The sequence below is a fragment of the Planococcus citri genome, chromosome 3, assembly GCF_950023065.1.
Source record: "Planococcus citri chromosome 3, ihPlaCitr1.1, whole genome shotgun sequence".
NCBI lineage: Eukaryota > Metazoa > Arthropoda > Insecta > Hemiptera > Pseudococcidae > Planococcus > Planococcus citri.
The window spans coordinates 36946725-36970450 of NC_088679.1; the positions used below are offsets into that span (position 1 = coordinate 36946725).

General features: G+C 32.5%; 2 protein-coding genes across 5 annotated transcripts in view; both read right to left on the bottom strand.

Annotated features, from left to right (window-relative positions):
- Positions 1-23726, bottom strand: part of LOC135838348 (GTP-binding protein Di-Ras1) — a 176910-nt gene that overhangs the window by 99540 nt on the left and 53644 nt on the right. The window contains exon 2 of one of the 4 annotated variants that reach the window (XM_065353933.1): positions 22825-22881. The exons of the other annotated variants lie outside the window; for them this stretch is intronic. The gene's annotated coding sequence lies outside the window, so the exon portion shown is untranslated. The remainder of the gene's footprint in view (positions 1-22824; positions 22882-23726) is intronic. 4 annotated transcript variants of the gene reach the window in all.
- Positions 15774-18183, bottom strand: LOC135840776 (uncharacterized). The gene has a single exon (XM_065357450.1). It carries the CDS (start codon positions 17931-17933, stop codon positions 16497-16499), a length of 1437 nt encoding a protein of 478 aa, XP_065213522.1. The 5' UTR covers positions 17934-18183; the 3' UTR covers positions 15774-16496.

Consider the following 23726-nt stretch of genomic DNA (forward strand, 5'->3'; position numbering starts at 1 on the left):
TCGTTTGTAAAAGATTTTTATTTGAAGAAAAGTCGGTCTTCAAACAGTTGAAAGATCTCACAACCGGATCTTATGATCCAGTCCGTGCTGAAATGTCAAAAGTGGCTTTAAGTAGGTAAGTGTACTTAAATATTAATATGAATCAACCCATCATGTACGAGGTGATCCTTCTCGTAGTAGAACTGCAAACTTTTGTAAGCTTTTTTTTTACTGTGAAAATTAAAACTATTGGTTTTCATACTTATGGGGAAAAATTCCAAGTTTCATCCTCAATTAATTAAAAAAAAATAATAAAATGGAAACCTATACCCATCAATGAATTTTTTTTTCAAAATCTACATTCTTAATTTTTTTTTGTTCTAATTTAATTTTTTAATTTCAATTTTTTTGTTTCTAATTTTTTAATGTTTCCAATATTCAAAACGTAGTTATTCGAGTGAGCTTCATTGGAAATTTTTCTAAAAAGTAAGTGATTCATGTCTCAATGTCAATTTTTCTCAAAAAACTGTTGACAGTGATTGTGATGAGTTGAAACATATGGTATCTGCATTGAATTCTCAAATGAAAACGAAAAAATAGCCGTTAATTTTCAGCATTAGAACCCAAAAAGACATTCAAATTCAAATAAAAAAGAAAATTTTTGGGAAATTCGGCTAAAATTATTGTGTGATTAGTGCTCAGGGTGTCAAAATACCACGATTGAGTACTTACGATATCTTTCATGATAATTGTGATCGAATTCTCCAAATTCATTTTTTATTTGAATTGCATAGTTCACAATATTCAAAGACGTTTATCATTTCAACAATTTCACCCTAGTTGCATTGAAGGCAAAGAAACTTTCTTTTTTGAAAATTATGCAGTTCATTTTTGGAGAATTCTAAATCCCTATACTTAGCAATGCTTACCATCAAGGCGTGGGTACATAGAGTGGGCACGTATGTTACTCAAGCTAGCAAAGGCAAATACTAAGAGGAATAGAAAAATTCCTCAACCCAACTTCTAAGTCTAGGGTCATACAGAACCACAGACGTGGTATTTAACCCGAATTATTATTTACATTTTTAAATGGGTAATACAGAAACATTCTTTTATTAAGTATGGCAAATTGCACCTCATATTAAATACATTTTCTGCAATCGAAAATCAAAATTTAAAAAAAAACGTAAGATCTCTACGATTTAGTATTCGTAGTACATATAAATTGATATATTTGAATGGCGTGGGGCCTACAGTGCTTCAATTTTGGGGAATCGCAGACTGCTTCATAGTTTTAGGAATCTGAATTTTTGAGTTTGCGATCTCAGCCTTTCAATGCCAAAAATGAACACATTTTTTTATTACGTAATATATATCTACCTAATAGTTTTAAATCAATGGCACAGAAATGCTCAGAGAAAATTATAATTTTAACACATTTTCTTTCTATTGAAATTTTTTTTCGATGAGCCATGCATTCCCGGAGCTCTAATTTTTGGGGTCATTTGAAAACTTGTAAGAATTACCACTTGATAAAAATGCCATATTCTTCGAAGAAAAACAACAAAAAAAACAGTGGTTATGGTTACTAGACTAAAAATATTATCCTATGTTCCTAAAAAAGAACATTTGTCAGCCTTTTGACCTTATTCATCCAGGCTTCACATTAACGTAAATAAAAATTTCTGGTCAGGTACTCACCTAAGGAATGTGCTGGATATTATAAATACAATCAATACCTATTGTGATTTTATAGGTAAAGCATTTACTTCATTTTTTTTCAGTTGCAGAAATTGACATTTTCAAGTTCATTTTTCTGATTAAAAATCTGAAATATTCTAACTTAATTATTTGACAGTTAGAAATACCTATGTATAATTTTTCGAATTTCTTTCCAATATAAGTAAGTACATTTTTGAGAAGGTGCAAGAAAATATTGTGAATTTTATTTTCAACAATTTTCATCGCCTAATTTCTTCCCCTCAATATTGGTGTGTGGATATTTTGGTATTGTATGCAAAGAAAAAAAGTAAATATATGTACCTCTAACCTCTCTCTTTCAAAAAGTAGCTCATCTCCGACTCAAACACTTCCATTTTTCCAAATTGTGTGATGAATAAGGCAAGGAAGAGATTCCCTCTCTTTATCGCTCAAATCGTAGATATACAAATTCACAATCACTAGTGACTCCTCGCCTACCCGTCCCCACCGGATGGTATTTTCTTCCCTGCGTTTGAAAAAAAATCTTCGCTGTGCGGATTTTTTGGGTACCTAAAACGTAAACAAATTTCGAGTGATGGTTTTAGTGAACCTGTGTCGAGTCCTCATTCTAAAACTCCCTTCACTGCTATTTTCCTGTTTCATGTTGTGCTCTTGTTAACTTTCGATTCGATTAATTATATTACCTCTATATTGTGTAGGTACTAAATTTTCGATGGTCGTTGAACTTGATTCGGATCCGAGTTGAGTTTTCACTCCTCGATGTATGTATTGAAATGATCTAGAGACAATCAGAAACCTAGGAAATATCACTCTTGTCAGATTTTTAACATGATACGTGATGAAAAAAGCTCAATCAGTTTTTTTCAAAACGTTATTTTAATATGGCTCTTCTTATCCCTAATAATTTTTTTTCTCTCCTTTAAATTTTTATTCGCCTTGCTCTGTACTCTACCGTATAATATAATAATAATGTTTTTTTTTTTACTCAGTACGTGTTTACATGTACAAATACGTATGCATTGTTAGCATGTTACACCTTCAGAGGCGCATTAAGAATTTGGCCACTCAAAGCCATTTGAAAAAGCCGCCTTTTCTGTCATCATTCAGTGATTGGGGGGGGGGGTGAAAACACAACTAGAATAAAAACCTCCACTTTCAAGAAAGCTGAAAATTGTTTCCAAATTTCAATTCTTTCAAGTAGTCTTTCAAAATCATCACTTCAACAATGAAATTCTTCTACAATACCATTTTTGTAAATGTTGATCAGTATTTTGGCTTTTTCCTCAATTGGAAGTCAATCACTTACATCGTTATTTATTAAGATTGGAAGTTGACCCACTCTCTAAATTTGAAACAGTCAATTTCACTGCTTAGCAGTCACGACATTTTGCCTTTTTAAAGCAGTAGTTTTTTTTTACTGCAAAACAGTGAAAAATTACTGAGTTGGTCAGTAAAAAATCATTTTGACTGATCAATTCAGTAATTTTTCACTGTTTTGCAGTAAAAAAAAAACTACTGCTTTAAAAAGGCAAAATGTCGTGACTGCTAAGCAGTGAAATTGACTGTTTCAAATTTAGAGAGCAAGAATGAAAAATTTTTCACAAATTTTGTGTACGCACTTTTTGGTATTCAGCTTACTCAGGAAATGACCAATAATAAATTGGTGAAAACGTATCCATTCGAAAATTGTCTTTGGGATCATCAAAATTTTGATCAGTATCGGCAGTCTCATCAAAAAATTTCTTTCCTTTCTTGACCTTTTTCTTCGATTACTGATACTCTTGAATTCCATTTCCACTCACGTCAGATCCATGGCTTTTTTCATAATGATCAATTGAGTTTGTTTTTATTATTTTTTACCTCAAAAAATTTGCCGCCCCCAGAAATGTCGCGTTCTAAGTGGCTGCTTTTCATGCCTAAACTATGCACCGATGCCGGCATGCGCTTTCCAGGAACATGTATTATTCAATCAAGCGGAACATTTTAGTAAGTGATTATAATATCATTTTCCAGTACATCATATAGATTTACAGAGTTACATAGATATCGCCAGTTTCAGGCAACAAAATTAGAAAAATCGATCTGCAGGCTAAAATATGTTCTCCTACATTAATTTTAATTCGTTTAAGTACTTATTGCATCAATACTGGCATACAATCTCTAAATATAGGAGTTCCATATAGAGACATCTGCAGCGCAGATTTCCTTTTCAAAGGAATGCACACATTAAAGGATTCATGGGCGTTCCTGGAACACATTGATGATTCTGAGTGTAGGTACTAGGTACTACATAGGTACGAGTACATATTAGTCGTGCGAAAAAAAGTAGAAAAATAATTGCAAAACACATCAAATCACTGTTGATATGCATACAAAATGAAAAAGCACAATTTCACATTATAATGACAGATAAAGTACCTGGTACATATTTACCCTTAAGGATAAGGATATACTATCTTTAATAACCTGACTATATACAATTATACGAGTACATGTGCACCAACCACCAAAAAATTTGAATTCATTTTTCATATGTGAGTAGGTAGGTAGGTAGTAGGTACATAGTTACTTTTACTGAAGTAATAATCAATTAAATTAATTTTTTATTAAAAAAAGGTAGGTACTTAGGTAGTTTAAGGTTTATTAAATTTGACAAGTGTTTGAATTGTTGAAAATTTTAGATAGGCAAAGTTGTCATTTCTTGTGACACTGTGATGGACCCCTTCTCCTAAAAAATCCATTCATTTTGTCTCCTTATAGACACGTGTTAATAAGTTATACCTACATTTTTCAGGCCGAAATTTACACTACGTTTCAACACGAGCCATTTTTAGATAAGGAAACGCAGCAAGATAGAGAAGGTAGGCACCACCAAGTTGTCGAATTTCCTTTTCACTTGGATGAATTTTCTCTTTCGTACGCGGTTAAATGGTTCTTTTGTCGACTCTATCAATCGGTGTTTAATGTGCTTCAAGAGTGATACACAATAGTAAACCTCGATTATCGAAAATTTGCCGCCAATTCAAAACTGTCAGCGAAAAGTACAAGTAGGTCAAGATACGAGGACTTCCTCGTGTTCGCAGGAGTTTTCACAAAACTGGATAATTCGGCTATTTACATACACTCGTATGAACTGTGCACAATTATATGCACTTAGACGACGTGGCAAATTTTTCATTTCAGTCGCGATATTCCGGCATTCCGGGTATCGAATCAGCAATACCGTATATAGAAATTTATTCTAACTGAGACCTGTCCTGACTACCAATGACACCATGGTGTTGAAGCATATTGCGCACAAATAAATCATCGCAACATGTGTTCATTTAGTCTATATTATAAAATCGACTTTGGAATTCGAGGATCCAAGATACTTGCAATGATGGAGGTGTGTAAAAGGATAGGATATACTCGAGAGCTTCGTTATTGAATTGTACATATATTACTCATATAGGTACGCTCTTATTTAAGCAAAGGAACTATTTTTTCATTAGAGTCACGACGAAATTGGTGAAGAAAATTGCGAAAAAATACAGAAAAACAATTCCACATTGTCGTCTTTTATTTTATTTGATAAATTAAATTTATACAAAGAGAAGCATTACCAAGTTAGATTTTTCGTAGTGAAAAATTGATGGGGAAAATATTTCTTTTCAGAAAAAATGTCTACTTTCTTTGAAGAAACAACATACTTTATATACTACGTTCATGTAGCACGTAGATATACTCGTAGGTAGGTGCTAGGTACGCGATATCATAGCAACGACGAGTATTTCAACGTTGTATTTTACACATTTTTCAAATACACATGTTTTGTTTTCGAGTGTAGAAATACGAATCTGGCAATTTCCAAAAACACTAGCCCCTGTCGTGAGCTCTGTGAAAAGGTGCTACGTTGACTTTGATGTGTTCGCTCGTCTTTTCTTTATGCCGGTTCCAGACTATGCGCGAATCACCACGAAAAAAACATGATTCGCGAATATATCGCGAACTGCGAATAGTGTGTAGATCACATTTCGCACCTGTTCGTGGTGATTCGCAATCATCACGAATCAGTTTTTTCACGTTTCGCGTTTCGCGCCCGATCTCTCGACCGGGCGGTTTTTAGACGAATCGTCAAAGGGATTCGCGATTCGTTGACGAATTTTCAAGTTCGTTCTTGTCAAATGTACATATATCGACGAAATACGAATAGTGTGTAGAGTGCAAATTCGAGGTGTTTCGTATTTCATCATTTTTATCGCGAATCCTTCACGAATCTCAAAATGCGAACCACGAAACGCGAACCGCGCATAGTCTGGAACCGGCATTAGTAGTTCAAATTTTACGCTAAATTTGTTTTCGTGTGTTTAAGAAATATTGCCATTTTCAAGGTTCGTATTACGGTTTGGGGGAAAAAACGAAAACAAAAAAGAAAAGATAGGAAATTGCGTGGAAGTTGGAAAAAGAAAACTGAAATAAGAGAAAATATTCATTTAAAAAAATTTTTCCAACCTCGTCTCAAATCAAACAGTCGAAGAAAAATTTTCCTGCTCGAATTTAACGCACAAAAAAAATACTATGTGGCTTTTTAAAATACCGAAGTTGGAAAAAGTTGGGCATAAGAGGAGGAACATTTCCTTTATTTATCTGTAATTTTCAAAGTAAAATGTAGAATTTTGTAGTATTTTGTTTGAAAAATTATTCGGTAAATATTTGTATCATTTCGCCAACGCATACGTGCCATCAAGTAGAAGGTAAAAGTTGACATTGAAAATATGTACACCTTGAGAACATTTTTTTGTGTTCAGTATTCAAAACATGGCTTAAAAACTCATTTTCTTGCGTTTCATTATTACATGACGAATGCGAAAAAGCTTTGAGTTTTGAGATATCCGTTGACTGTTATTTTTCGACTTGGTTTTTCTGTTTAATTCATTTTATCGCGGTGGGAAATGAACAATTTTTCATTTAAAACTTTCCAGACACCAACACAAAAAACCCACAGTCTGTGATTCTTTTTCTTCTCAAGGACGAGTATGATTTTCATTGGTAGTTTCTATGTATTCACTCGTGTCCTCCAACGCACAGGAAAAGATTGTCGACATTCAAAATGAAGAAAAAGTTTTCTACGAATGAGAATAAAAAATTTTAAAGATTTTTCATAAAATTAGTCCATATGAAAATAGTGTGGATTAGAATTAGATATTCAGCAAAAGAATCTTATTCGACCACTACTGGAAGAAAATTTATGCTGAGTGTTCAATTCTGTCAAGCGAAATTCTAACGGGCAGTTCTGTCTTGTTCTGGTAGGTATACTTTGAAAGTGATTTGAGAAATTTTGAATAGAAAAACAGGCAGTTCTACATATAAATAGGTAAGTAGAAAATTAGTAGATAGGTAAAAGCAATTAAATCAATACTTTCGTCAAACTGAAAAAGACAAAACTTAGCATCAACAAAAAAAGGTACCTAGGCACATTACCGTGAAAATCTTGATTCTATTTTGTCATTCTCTTCCTCAAAATTTTGAATAGATCATGATTTTTTACGGTCATTTGATTCGAACCATAATTTTCCATCACTTCAGAATAAGAGTGAAAAAAATGGATAAATTACAATGCTTGAAAAGTACTTTTAAAAAAATGAAAATCAAATGTACAATAGATAGCAAATGCGGGAAAAAAGTGCTGCTAAAGCGGATAAAATTAATGCAGGTACGGATAAAAATATCAATGCATACATCAAAATCTAGATATCCAAATGATGTTCATCTGCACTTTAAAATAGTACTTTTATCCTCTTAATTATTTTTGAAATTAAATTTTACAAGTAAGTAAGCTCATTTTTATATGCATCTATTTTAAAATACATACAATAATTTTTCAAAAACGTTACATTTTTTATTTTTTTTAAATTGTATTCAAACTTAGAAATTTACAATGATGGTAAGATTGATTTAATGTACCTACTTAGCTGAAAAAAAAAAAAAAAAAAAAAAAAAACGCAAGTGCGATATTTTCCTCGCCACGCAACCGTCAAACAATTTCTAATTACAGAAAATAGGAAAAAATTAACGCAGACGAATATTGTGAAACGTTATTAAGCAAACAACACTGGTCCAACTACAGAACTGGAATCTCATTCTACGCGTACCTATTAAAATTTCATCAGCTTAGCCCTGAAAATAAACTATCTGCAGGCCTACAAAACGCTGTATTTCGTTAAATTTCAATTAAAGTAGCCAAAAAATACGTATTTACGTTTCGTTTGCCATAATCTCATTCACATCAAAGAATCAAGCCTTTCTCAATGATCAGACAAGGCCACAGGGAATTTAGACTGCATACCTACCTTAACCTATACCATCAGGCTGTAACGAGATACAAATTCTAAAGGCCTTTTATAGAGCCAAGTTTCGTCTGGAGAGTGTTTTTCATGATCACAAAAGCATTGGTAAAAGTACACGATAGTTGCGTATCACTTGTAAAAGCGGAGGAAAAAAATTAAAAACTCGATTCGTTTTCTCACGGATGATTCTATCTTGAAAATTTTTCAGCTCGTGTTAAGGACTAGATTCGAATTTTGTGTCGGGCTGTTGGGTATTGTCAAAGTGCCAGTATTCGATAGGTAAGTATAATGTATCTTGTAAATGGAATTTCCTGCCTGTGTTTGCCGATTTATACTTTCACAAAGCTTTTGATTCGTGACTCACTTTGAAACCGTTTTGTAGTCAAAGTTGGGGCAAATTAGGTGTTTGATGTTTTATTGGGCCAATACCAAAGTACCGAAAGCTATAACGAAAGTTTTATGAAATCTTGAGAAAAAATCGTTAGGTAGGTACGCTTACCAAAAGAGAGGGAAAAAAAGAAACCGGAAACCTTTAATTAAGATTTCGCTTTGTCTTAAATTTCATGGCGAAATAAATGGCACTTAAAATTAACGCAGCGAGATATGATAGAGTGAAATAAAATCTTATCAAAGCTAAGCAAACATTCGAGCTCGTATTTCATTTCAATTTCACATCTTGGCCGTAATAAAAATCTATTACCACGCATTGCCCATAAATACATGCGAATGCTGGACTCGCGTACATCGCTACGTGTATAATTTTCGGACTTGAGATATCTGCACATGAGAAATATTTCGCCAGACATATCATATTATAAACTATAGGTACTGGAGGGAAGGTATGTGGTCGAATTATTCATCTGTAAAAATTATTCTACCATTCCTTCAGTCCTACACATGGAATAGTATGAAAATAAATTATTCGTAGCAGCTACATACTACATATAAGGTTATAGCTACTATTTGATGAAATTTTTCATTTCGGAATTTTTTTCTTTCCGCAAAACCACTTTTATAGTCTGTAATTGGCTAATGCAGTTTAAAAGACAGAAGACCTAAATTCTGTAAAATTTTAGGCACTTCTCGTAAAAATGTGGAGGGAAAATCAAGCCTCCAAAGGTGGAAAATGTGGTAAATTTGAGAGGTACCTCTACCTACAAAAAAAACATTACTAATGTGAATTTTCTATACTTATATGTATGTACGTACTACGTATGTAACATCAAATTAAGATTATTAAAAACACAATGAAGACTACCTTCAGCATTCTATAAAGCTTGATTCTAATGAATACCATTTGAAGGTAATCCACGCTACCGGTGCTACTGTGAATCGACTTTTATTTACTTATTTTTAAAAAAATTTGATTTACATAATACCTAACAACAAAATTTTGAATGTTTTTTTTTCTTCATGTTCCTACGCATTTATTTACATTGAAGTTATATTCAAGTTTACAAATGAAATTTCTAATTAAATTGTGCTCAGTTGAATCACAAACTTTTAATCAATTCTGAATCTGGTTTTAGAAAGTCTTCAAAAACTATATGTACAATAATTGTACAAAGATAACTAGCATAATAATTTGCATGGATTTTGTTTTTTTCCTGATGATTCTTGAATCTTGAAACAAAAGAAACAGCAAAACAATGACCAATTCAAACTCAACAATATAAAGCACTTGAAAAATAGTTCAAAGCAATAATACATACCAGGTAATACTAGTGCGACCAAAATTTTAAAACATTGAGTAAGCAAATTTCAATGTTTTTTATTATTATTTTTTTTAACAGCTTTCAACACAAACTTGATTATTTTTGCAATCATTTTTCAACAATTTTTATGTTTTTTTTTGCCATTTTGACAAAAATTTCAAAGAGAACTTGGTTATTTCAAAATTACAGTTAACAAACAGCAAACATGAGCATGATTTCACGATTCATATTGAAATAATGAAACCACGATCTTTCATCTATGCACCGTAAATAATCGTATGTTGAAATTTCATTTTCTGTTTTGACAAGAGACGGGGGGGGGGGAAGTATGGAGCTACATAACATGTTACTTTTGATAAGTTGAAAAAAGCTACGTTTTCCTATTTATTAAGGAATAAAAGATGAATTATTTTTCGAAACCGATACTAACAGATCTTTGATCAACTGCACGAGTATGTTCCAGATGATCTCTTTTAATAACCGTAGATGATCGATTCCTCAATTATAATCTCGCTCGAATCCAGCCTAAACTGAAGTCGAAGTAATTTCACTCGTTTTTCTTCTCTCATCCAGGAAACTGATCAAGTATTAGTCAATCGTTTTCATTTCGAAAAATTCGAATTTAAATCTAAGTGCATTATGTAAAATTAAAAATCTCATCCCGCATTACGTTTTGCAATCAACTTTCAATACTAGCAAGAGAAAGTGCATTTCTAGGAACTAAATTTTCCTATCAAAAAAATATAATAATCGAACTACGAGTACATACGAGTACCATCGAGTTTTGAAATCCATTTTCGACATGAGTGAGAAAAAGTATATTTTTAGGGCCCATTAAAATATACTTTTTCTCACTCGTGTCGAAAGTGTGCCTCAAAATTTAGATAATGGTAGTTGGGACGATTAGGTAATACCTTTGATCCCTTAAAAATACCATTTCTCTCGCCGGTACCTGCCAATATTACGTACTTTTCTATGCACTCCGGAATTTAAAATGCCAATGATATCTCGAAGGAGGCAGCAACACAATAGGCACAAATAAAAACATTATGTCTTAATTATTTTCACTAAAAAAAAAAATTGTGTTGCAGTGTGAACAGATTCGTCACTCATCATTATTGTGGCTCTTTCATAGCATTCAGTAGACTTTTATTATATGTACAAAATAAGTTCTTCTTTCATTGCTTCTGAAAATATTCGGCTAAACGCAATCTCCTGGAACTACATTATGTAATAACATAGGTACTTAGTCCTTGTTTCTCGTATTTTTTTTCAATTTGGTACATACTACATACCTATAGCATTCCATTAAATTCTATCTGCGGGTATATGTATAAGATATTTTCTGGAAACGAAAAATCAAAAAAAAACGGAACGCTTACAAAAATCACTCATTTTGCGTTTCCATTGCATTCTATTCAGTTGTTTTTTGTACCAATGTATTTTGAAATTCTCAATAAGTCTCTAAAATTTCTTGTTCTGTTTCGTTACTGTTTCCATACCTGTGCCGAAATAATTGTCAATCTATCTTTATCACATTGATTTCTTTTTTCCATTTATGATCATTTAATATTAGGTAGTATTTTAGGTTTGGGTGATGTGGCGCAGAACTATTTTATCAAGATTTTCAAGGGAATCATTTGTACTCGTAATTATACGAGTATATTTACGTGTAGTTTCAAAATTTTTCATTTTAATAATTTTTTTCTAGTTTATTATATTATGACTTAAATGTAATGATTTAAAATCGTTTATTTCTGTTTTATTCAATTACCCATAGAGAATTTGCAACATGGGTACCTACTGGGGAGCCACGCTCCTTAGAAATCAAATTTAAGCACAAATGATTGAACCTTCACATTCTCTGTTAAGTAAGTAAGTAATTGATTATTATATACATCATTTTGAGATATTTTCAGCTCCAAAAGTTTTATTAACAGCTTTAGTTATTGTGGGAAAAAGTGAAAATTTAATCTAATACTCCAATTAGACATACCAAAGTACATATCCAAGGAATAACACAAGCTATAAGTACATTTCTTTTCCAAAAAAATCAAGAACTGTTACCGTGTTATAAACGTTTTTATGAAAAAAATAGATGACCAGAAAATACGAGTGTCAGTTGTAACCAACGACACGTAGAGATTATCCCATAAAATGAGTTGAAAAAGTATATTAAAAGCATATTGGACAATAATAGATATGTCATTTCGAAAAGCAGATAAAAAGTACAAGGCGTAAGTATAGGTATGATGACAGTGAAGACAAGGATAAGCTCAATGATAATAAATGTAATATCGGTATTTTAGGAAACATATGCCTGTCCTAATAAAACGGAAAATAGGTAATTGTTGTATGAAAGTATCTCCTGCTACTGGTAGGTGTAGTATCGTGGAACATGAGTTTTTTCTTTGCAATATAACATTTCTCAGAATCGGTAGATTTTGAAAATTCATCATCTTCAGAAGTAAAATAGTATTATTTTTGGAGTGAGAAATCAATTTTTCAACCCACAACGTTTTAAAATTTTTTAGCAAATATGTTCCAAGTTCAGTAGGTACTTTTATATTAGATTGTTTTGAGAATATTAGAATAATTAATAAAAGAGCCCGAGCGAAAGGAGGGCGAAAGCTTTTAAAAATTTTCAAATTCAAGAATAAATTAAAAAATTGTCGAGGCTCTGCCGAATCATCAGGTACAATTTTCATCATTTTTTCTTCAAGAATTCAAGATTTGCAAATCCAAAATAGATTATCATCATATTATTGGTCATTAATCGTATAAATAAATAAATTCATCCTCTTGATTGAAATCATTCAAAGACGGAGTGACCACAGTGGAGAAAAAAAGAACAAAAATAGCATGAGAGAAATTTTTGAAACGTTTTTTCAATATCACATCACAATATAGATTTGGATTAAAAGTGATATTTTGCATCAAGCAGTAGGCCTCCCTTAAAATAGGCATTAACTTTATCACACATCTATCAAATTGCGAAGTTTTATTTGAGCCCGAGCAAAGCGAGAGCGAAAAATATCCAGAGATGACATGAATCGACAAAAAAATAATCGCTAATTTTCGGTAAGTTTGAAGCATTTAAAATTTAGATGTGAATTAGGTATATCGCGAATAACTGAACTATTCTTATAGGCAAAAATACCTATCTGCTTTCATCCAAACTAATTTCGCCGACTTTGTCGACTCGATCAGCCTAAAAGGGGGGGGGGGTCCATTTCGTTCTTGAGTGTTTGTACGATATTTATTCAATTTTATCTAAATACATTCAGTATAATCATTATCTCAGCACAATTCGGAGAAAATTTGAAATACTAATAAAGAGTGAGAAACGAAGAAGTTTTAACGCAGATATCGATCGATGAATTTTCTTCTGCCAACATTTTTTACCATCGATAAATTTTAAAACAATTCAAATTCAAGAAAAAGGAGCATAGCAGGTTAAAATTCCACATTGTTAAAAGCTTTTGTTACACTATACAAAGTTATGTTCGTAACATGCAAGTAGGTATACTATTCATACATAATTCAGAACAGTGCTGTCAAAATTTCATGCCCTTACATTGAAAACTAATCATTCGCATAATGTCCCAGAGGCATTAGTGTTTTATGAAAATACGTTTCTCAATGTAAAGAAAGGTTCGTTGATACCGTCGACTTTTGATGCTCTAAGCAAAAACATCTTCCAATTACATACGTCAGAATTTCACCCACAAACAGCAGGTAGGAATAGGTAAGTAAGTATACCTAATTTATTATATCTTTACTCGTATAGCAATTGGAATAGGTTTTTCTCAGGTCAAAATCTACATGAGCGTGCAAAATCACCAGTTAAAACTGTCACGAAGTTAATTGCTGTTATTTCGCACTAGATAAAAATTCCCCACCACAGAGTAGGTAATACATACATTAGGTAGGTAGTAACACGCGAGCAAAACCGAAGGGATGAAGTTGAAAACACTATGTTTTAATGTTGAAAGTTATCTTTGTTAATTTGACATTGGCAGTACAAACGAACAGGTCAACGTATTTGTTAATAGGAATAATTTACCCGCAGCTGGTACGTTCTAGTACTACAATCGAGCCATTAAAATTTGAACCTACTAGTCGATTTGTGAAGCAAAAATTACCAAGTAGGTATATCGGTAACAAAAACGCAGGTGTTTTATATGGTAAACCTATCAAAAAAGCTTTTAAAATTCAAGGTACATCATTATCGCCAGCGATGAAAAGTTTTAAAGCATGAAATTTGTGTTATATCGCTTAAAATATACTTAATATCTTTTTGAAAATGGTAATAATTGATAATACGCCTTTTAACTATAATCTGGCAAGCGTTAGAGCCATTTTAGCGAGGATCAACGGGCGCGACTCGACGACAGCGACATAGACGACGAGCCATCTTACGAGGATAGTGGATAGGATGTAGAATTCGCTCAATCTAAGTAGAAACTTCGAAACCGTCTAAAATTTGTTCGAGATGTAAACTTTTGAAAATAAATTTAAGGTTTCCTTTCCGGCGACGAGAAGTGCTAAACTTGAATGAATTCTTTAGCCGCGCCGCTGTTCATTAGTTTAGCTTTAATTATTATAGGTAGATGCGGCGAAAAAAATATCAGACGGGAACTCGATGAAATGCGGCAAAAGTTAATTAAAGTTCAAATTTAAAAGATGTCAATAAAATTTTTTACCTTAATTTTCTTTTGATCCGATTCGCCAAATGAGACAAAGAGTTTGGTAGAGTTTCCAAACCAAGTGGGTTGTAAAAAGGTGAACACCGCGGGCTGGTTTTCTTTCTTTCTTTCTTCGCGTTATCGATGGAAATCATTGTATTACCTACTTCAGTGTTTCGTTGAAGGTTTTCCATGTTAAAAATTTCATAGCCGGTATGAATGAGTATAAGTAATGAAAAGTAAGTAACGAACAAATTCCTCCTACGCGAATAATATTGAAAGACAGGTGAGAAATACGTATATTGGGCCAGGGGTTTACAAAATAGGCAAGGAGTTATGGAAATAAGTAGGTAGTTGAAAAATTTTTTAAAAATACGTAGTCGTTGATTTCAGTCAAATTTGAGACCTAATCAAAATTTTGATAAAAAACTGATGTCATTCTTTATCCAAAAAAATCTAAATCGGTAAAAAATTGTTTAATTATCTGTTTCTAATAAAAATGTTCAAAATAAATCACATTTCACAATTTGATTGAAATGAACACACTACGAACCTACAAGCTACATAGGAAACACACAAATTCATCAACTATATGCAGAAACCTCTGAGTGTGAAATACGATACATTATAACTCTCTGAGGAGAGTCAAAAGTAAGTGACCTTGAATTTTCATCCCTATATTTCGATGAAAACATATCATTTCAATTAATATGTATTCAATACAAATACAATGACCAACATCTCAGTCAAGAAAAACTTACACAACTTTCATAAAACTGAAAAGCAACGATATTGATGTAGGTGCCAATGTAAGTATTACCTACCTAGAGACTTCAATACTTCTGTGGCGTAATGGAATAGACAGGACTACATTAACCTACGATCCTTTGGAATTTTGATCTAAAGATGATTTGTAATTTACACGTGGCTACGTTTACCAAGTTCAACATGGTTTTGATAGGTAAAATGAAAACTAGGAGTTTCTGAAAAGACTCATTTCAACTGTTCAGAGCCTTATTGATATCCCCCTCCCTCAGTTCCAAACCATCAATATTACGAGTACTTTCTCGCGAGTCCAGAAAGAAATCCAATTTTTTGGATTTTGATTAAATTGAACAACTAAAAATTTTGGAACTCATTTTTTGTTTGGTATAAGTACATGAATCATCTCATGGGCCACATATTTCAAAAATCTGATTTTTTTGTCATCAATGTAGATACATATTAACCTAAAATCATGCATTAAAAAAATTTTCGTTTTTGTAACAAAAATCTCAAAATATTATCTTTTCTCCAGAAAATGGCAACGAAAAAAAGCAACCAAGAAGTACATAGTTAGGTACATAATGCATTAAAATATTTATTCAAAAAATAAATAACAACAGAAATATCGTTCGACAGCTTAAATTCAATGACAACGTTTTTCGTGACCAATTCCAAGTTTTGAAATGAAAAGCACCCACCAAGTGGTATTTTTCAGTCATTCGTTTGAACACCAATGCTGATGTAAAATATGGGTTTGAAAAAAAGAGCGAAAAAGGTAAAACTGCAGTGAGTAAATTTAGCCTTTGGCATTAAGGGACGCACATAGTAACTAGATTTGATACGTTTCATTATTATATGCAGTCAAAAGGCATCTCTTTTCGTCAAATTTATAGCATTCTATTTGAGCTATCAAACGTTCAACTATAATATTTTCTCCTGCGTCCTGGATGCTTGTATCTTACCTAAGGCATGTTCTTGTCTTTGCTGTTTTTTTCCACGTAGGTAGATATATACCAAATATATCGCTTGAATAATTCATTTCTCAAGTTCAACAAGTTTTTGTAGCCCTCGAATGTAAATTTTTCATTCGATTTTAAAACGAAAGTAAAAGTTTTTCAAAAAGTATTAGGTAAAAACAGAAACAAAGAACATCTGCCAGCAGTGAAGTTGCATACAACTTAATGAAATGTTTTCAAAAATTTTTCCTACGTAATATTTCGAAAATTCATTAGGTAGGTAGGTACATAATACAAATCTCTCAGGTGAGTTTTGTTCCCATTTACTCGATTCCGAATCCATTAGGATTTGATTTCGGCTATATAATTTTTCATTTCTTTATTAGGTATGACAAAATGACCTTTAGCCTTTGCATGAGTAATGAATCCTTGATCGTAACAATACGTTAGTATGCTTTCAAACATCTTCTTGTAAACGTTTTCGAAAGTGTATTGAATCAACTCCATAAATTCGGAAAAGTTGAACTTGGGCCATAGACTGAAAGTTACAGATTTTCCTGCGAGTAAAGTGGCCAAGTACAGTTTGAAATCTTTAGATTTTTTCACGAATACATTGATAATATTGCCATGCTCGGTGACATTACTCAAAATATCTATAGCTTTCGGGTTTCTTTGTTCGAGGTATTCGATAACCAGGGCAGGATTATAAACGAACGTTCGATTTACACTGGTGCGATATCCGTTGCAATAGGTTTTGATTATTTTCATATCATTTTGGGTACAATTATTCGCTTCGCAAAGTTGATTTACATCTTGTTCGGAAAACGTCATGAACGGTGTGTAAATATTGTTATCATCGTCGAGAAATTTATATATTTGCATATCGTCGATCATATCGCTGATTTCGCTGTTAATTGCAAGATTGCTAATACCAACGCAAAAGGCTTGTTTTAAAACAGTTTCGTTAACCAAGTAAAATCCATTGTACAGTACAATGATGATAGTATTCGATAAAAACGTCAATTCCGAAACCTGATCTTTATTAGCCAACGTATAAAGTTGATTAAAAGTTGTATCTAAATTATCGATCAATACGATCACTCGACTGCTGTTAAAATGCTCGTAGAGAATTTCGATCAATTTAGTCAAGCTTTGCTCGATATCCAGATCGGTTAGTTTCTTAAAAACTGATTTCAAGTCGGGATCGTCGTCTCGCACGTGTAAAGCTTTTTCTAGGAATTCCACGTCGATTTTGTTCGTACTCGTATTTAAAGAGCTGCCGGATTCTTGGGCGTATTTTCTTTTATAAAAATGCATTAGCCATTCGTATCTTTTAAAGCATTCGTGTAATCTTTCGTTGAACATTTTGGTTACCATGAATTCGTCTATCTGAGAGGGTTTACTGATGGTGAAATTCAAATCTAAATAAATAACCGCGTATCGAGCCAGATGACGCATTGTTTCCTTATCTTCAGCTATTTTCGTTTTATTAAATATTTTGTACGCTTCGGTTTGACTCCAGTGCTTCGGGTTATGGTTTTTATCTAATTCTATATTGCAAAATTTATCGATCATTTTTAACACCGTCGTTTTACCGAATCCGCGAGGAGATGTGACGTAGCAAAATGGATCGTGTTTTTCATCGAGAAATTTTTTAAGTAGCATTGTCTTATCGATGAAAGTTGCAGATTCGACGAAATCCAAATCGAATTCGACTGTTTCGTGTTGTTTTATTAAGATGCAAAATATCGAGAAAAATTTTAAAAAGGTAAAATACATGGCTTTTTTCTCTTGCGGGTACCTTTACGAGCAGATTATCGAAACAGAAATAAAAATTTCGTACGTATTATGCGTGGAATTACATTTTGTTCACAATGTTGATTCAAAAGCATTGGAAAAACACGAATAATAATTCGGATACTTACAGAATTTTAAGATTAATCGATGTTATTACGAGGCGAATAAATGTTAGAAAGTTACAGAAACGCGTTTTCGTATGCTTTAATCTCGAATACGAATTACTGACAGTCAAGTTATCTGCTTAATTACATATATTAAGAGTTTAATTTTTATCATGAGCTATTAATGGAAGTTGATTAAAACGCTAACACATTCTGACTGAATGTTTATTTAGAGCCTATACTGTATGACTGGATGGATAACTACAATATACTCGATACTTAGGTAATATTTTTAAATATAACTTGAGTAAAAAATTGCCTCTGATATTCAGCGATTGTAGGTTTTTTCCTCTGAAAATTTACAAAATTTATTCAAAGAGATTTTGGTGACAAAATTTTTTAAAATGGGAACGTAACTAAAAAACATAGTGAAACATTCGATAGGTAGTCTATTGATATATTCTATCATTCGACTTTCTGAATCCTACTAGCAAAACCATTCGATTGTTCAACAAGAATCACACCATTCCAGAAAATTGCAATTCAATTTCAAGTGTGACTTTTTTAAACTGATTTTTGGGACTGGTAAAAAATTTGGTTTCTTTTCCAGTAGGTACCGGCGCGGCGTATCAAACTACATGACAAAATGACGAATGGAAAAACTTGGTATTTCAGCTCCAACTGCAGTTGAAAAACCTACATAGGGTCGCAGATGAACAAAATAGGCAAGGTACTTACCAGGTGATAAAATTAAAAGCCAAAAAAATACAATGAAATATCAACTGCCAGAGTGTCTAGTACTGTCTACTGTCTAAAATCTAACCGGGAAATCTCTCCTTCTTCAATACCATACCGTTCAAAAGACATTTTCAGACAATGTTCATCATCTCCTTCCCATTTTTTTCAACATTTTTTCAGTTTATATAGGTTTTATTATTTTAGAACAATATAGACATAATAGTGTTATTGTTCAATAATTTATTCTCGAACAGTTGAAATTTATTCTCTTTTTTTTGTGAAAATCACTTTCTACTGTTTTCAAGTCAAAATTGATAAAAATCACTGCTCTTTCACTACTGTTTCATTCGCAGATTTTAATTAGTCTCTAAGTCTTTTCTTTCTGTAAGATAACTTTTGTTTACAAATGAAAGCACTCAATTTTATTCATCAATAGTGCCGGTTTTAAGGAGGAGGGGGAGTATTAGGGTGAGAATCCCCCCCCAAGAGTCCAGTTTTTTTGAAAAAAAAAAACTTGGATGATAAAAAGTACATAGTAATTTTCTTTCTTCTTCTCAAGCCCACATTACGGATATATTCGTACACTATTTACTTTAAATCTACTACCTCGCGCAAATTTCAGTGGCTGAAGTCCCACCTTTTTAAAAAATTGATAAAAACTCGTAAATGGCATATTTATTCGGTTTCTCTCTCCGAGCAGCTTGATTTACCCCTCCCGCTCCTTCTCCTCCTTCTCCTCCTCACCAAAAAAAATGAGGACAAAATTACTTGGTATAGACCCAATTATCCTCCTCCAAAGAAAGATCCCGGCACCACTATTTTTGAAACAAACAAGAATTCATCATAAAATAGGTTATTATGAAGGTAAGATAAAGCTTCGATTTTCAGTCAAGTAAAATTGAAATTTAAATCTCTTCTTTTCGTTAAAGGCTCTGAAAAAATTACTAAATTGATTCAAAAGTGCGATAGTCAATTTTCAAACTCAAATGTGCTCGGCTAACTATAAGTATTAAGGTGGTAAGTGGTCCTAATAAAGCCACCCTAATTTTAAGGAAATGGAATACTTGATATTGATAACAATTTTCAAAAATTTCATGGAAGTAACTTTAAACCATCTACTTTACAGCGGCGTAGTTAATATTTTCCTCGGATTGCATTTACCCCCCCCCCCCCTCCCTATCAATTTAAGTCATGTGGGCTTATTATGGGAACTCAAAAACACATAGGTAGTTCCTAATAAGGTCACTTTTAATTTTTAAAGCGAAAAATGGATTAGAATGATGAAAAAACCTAGTAACACTTTAAATCAAGTCGAATCAATTATTTTCAATTACTTACAGATGATAGTCGTCATCAAACTTGATCAAATTAATATTAAAATGAGGTACAAAGACAAAAGCTCTGCATGATGAGCTCATGCATACTAACTTGGTAATCTTCTTTGCAAAATACACAATACCAATTCTTTTTGAGACTTGAAAGACTTCAAAAACCAATTTTCAGTCTCTCTAGAACCATATCTGATGGTTTCTTGCGATTATTTTACCGTTTGGTTACAGTGGCCTTATTAGAAACACTTGCTATAATCAATAGGTATGCTTTATTTATTCCTTCAAAAACAGTTACAAATATCAGCCTTTTTGAAAAACTGAATGCGTCATTGAAAAGTGGAAAAAATTTGCTACCAAATTCACTAACTACATAATAAACGGGGATCGTATTTTTATGCTCGATCATATTTTCTGTACGCCACGATTCATAAAATTTCCAGGAAAATGAGCCTAATTCCTTGGAGCATATTTAAGCATATTTCACCATAAAAGCATAAAACGCATATTTAGACATTTTTAAGGGAATTTGTCGCGTTTTTAGAAAATATTTCGCACAATTTGAAATTTTTGAATCATGTTTGGCTATGTTTTCATTTTTTTCTCGCAAAATTTGTAGAACTGGCATTATTTTTTTTGCCGCATAATGTGCAACACTGGTCATGCATTTTTCAGTTTTTGTTAATTTTTAAATTTTGTAATGAAAATCAAGACGCTCTGTGGTGCATTTTTGTTCGTGAATTTTATTCTTGGTATATCACACAACAATATTATTAGTAAAATCGTTTAGGAATTGATTTTCCCAGTAAAACAACGCCCATATCGTTACTCGTTAGGGAATATTCTTACGTTTTTGAAGCATATTTTGGCATTTTTTTAGGTAATAGGTATTTAAGCGCATGTTTAGGGTTTTTTTAGGGAAAGAGTATCCGAGCCCGGCTGATAAAATTTTTGCATCAACTTCATATTATAACTTTTTTTCATTGTAAAAAAACACATATCGCTCAACTCTGTTTTTTGAATACCAGACTAAAACTCAATTAATTTCTCCCTAAATATTTGTATAAAGGTAAAATCACAGTTAAGAGGCTGAATTAGAATGGTATGTCGTCAACTAGCGCTATTTTTCAGTTTGCGCGCGTAGCAGGGGAGTGTCAGTTGAGGTTGAGGAGAATCGGGATTGAATAAAGCACAGAACAGATCCGACGATGTACATAATAATTAGGGAAGGTTTGCCACAACATTGTAAGTAAGTAGGAAATGACTTGTTTTCATTTTTTGACGTTTGAGGTTCAGTTATCAAAAACAACTTATACAGTAAAATAGAAGTTTTATTCTTCAACTAACAATAAGCAGAAATTGAATAGTTATATGAAGTAACTCTGAGATGCAAACAAGGATCCAACATTTGTTTATATTTTGAGTAGGATTTCAACACTCAAAACATTCTTCAATATTTATACCAACTTACCCACCTATATCTACTTACATAACGTCTACCTATTCTCAGAAACCACAAAGACCTCGACTTAGCGATCAATAAATTGGTAATTCGGTAGGTAGAGGTACCTACTACCTAGTACCTACATATAATAAACTACCCCGAAGGCTGCTTCAAGTACATCAAAAAAAAATGAAAATCAAAACTACCTACACGATTAGGTGAAAGATCTTTCAAGAAAGCTGAAGGAAACTTCATCAGAATCACTTTTGTCGTAATGTAAGATTGCGTTTCTCTCGAAACGAGCAGACGACCTATTCACATTCACACTAACTATAAACGCAAACCACCAAGAAATGAGATTGACTCGGCAAAAGATACAGCTAATTTTAAAGTTTAAACCGTACGTCAGCCTTTGATAGAATTCCGTCATCAAAGATGATTTTCTTAACGTGGCTTCCTTCTCATTATCAAGTATGCAATGACACAGAGCTAATAAATGTTTTAAAATCGTACCCATTTAGTATACCTTTTCTAGGTATTATGACATGTTTTCCGGTTTAAGATTGAAGTAGGTACCTACACGTACATACGTATAAGCATCGCAACAGACGCTTACTCGGTTTCGATAACTTATCTTATTCGCTAAGTTGTTTCCTTTACCTAAGTATATTTTGAAATGACAAACAATATGGTGCATTGGTTTCGTCGCTGAATGTCAAAATTAAATTAAATATTGAAAATTTTATCAACGGTATTGCGAATAATATTTAAAACAATGCAACTTTTTTTCCCAATGCAAAACAATTCAAAGTAAAACAACACCTCGCGACGTAAGCAATATAGAAAAGTTTTTCGAAAAATTTCACTTTATACTCCCACAGCAACTTAGATAAACGTATTGTTCTTTTGAAACCGATAACAGTGAGAAAAAAAATTCAACTTCCATAACCATCAAGATATGTTAAAAGTTGGCAAAAAGTTTCAAAAATCACTATTTGTTTCCACTACGTATAGTATTTGTTGTAATGAAAAATGTTCTACTTTACGTTTTTTTCCCGTTCTCGAAGCTAAATGTATTCTTTTGGGATATGCTTAGTTTACGTACAAGCAGGATGCATTATGGTGTTATGCGAATATAATGGTACAAAAGACTGGCAAATTAAAAGCGTATGCTTGGTTTTTATTCAAAGCTAAATGCGATAATTTTTTTAATATTTAATTCCGAGTATGGCGGCTAAAAAATTAAAAAAGTACTTTACTTTTAGCGAAGTGCTTCAAAAGAACTTCTTTTTTTCTTTTCCCTTCTTTCTCTGTCTCTGTAAAAGCAAACAAAAAGGGTTGAAATTACTTTGTCGCGATCTTACGCGGTACAATGAAAGTGTCTGTCTACACGCAGCACATCATGTTGGATTTCTTTCCGATAGAACCGTAACCAAAGGCTTAGATTACAAGGTAGATAAGTGGATTACTGGTTTCTAATAATGTGAAAAAATCGCCAAACTTTCAATTAACTTTTTCAAAAACCTATCTCATTTGTACAACGATAAAACAAGTTGCTCGTTTTATTCGTTTTGGCTTTAAAAATAAAAAAAAGTTTGAATTTATTTTAGAAGTTTGCTCTTTCTTGGCTCGAAGCCGTATGATTTACAAGTCCTTCTGTCCGATATATTGGACAAGGAAGGATAAAAAGTGACCTTGTACAATGTTAAATCGACAAATTTGAGAATTAAAAATTAAATGCTAGCATTTGATTTGATTTTTAGCTTATTAGATAATTTTTTATGAATTGTTGAAAGCAATTTTTAAACGAATTATTCATCTTGTTCACAATGAACTCAATGTAGCCTGTAGGAGTTATTTTTTATTTTTATCTTGAATCGCGGAATAGAGGATTTCAATTGGCTCAGAGCACTCACAAAATTTACGGGGGGAGGGCAATTGAACGCAGAGGAGCTCCAAATTTTTGGCTTTCGAGGACTCTTTGCCAATGTTTGCTTTTTCAACTGAATTTATTTTCAAGCTGAAATTTTTTTATAAATTATAATTATGATACATAAAAAAATTCTATCGGCCAAGCGCGTCCGTTAAAATTTTAACACGACAGCGAGTTGGGAAATAACTGAGTTACGCGCTCAGCCAGGAAATAGAAAAATAAACCGAA

What these genes read in the sequence shown, in the direction of transcription:
- LOC135840776 (XM_065357450.1), bottom strand. Translation starts at nt 17,933, where the DNA reads ATGTATTTTACCTTTTTAAAATTTTTCTCGATATTTTGCATCTTAATA.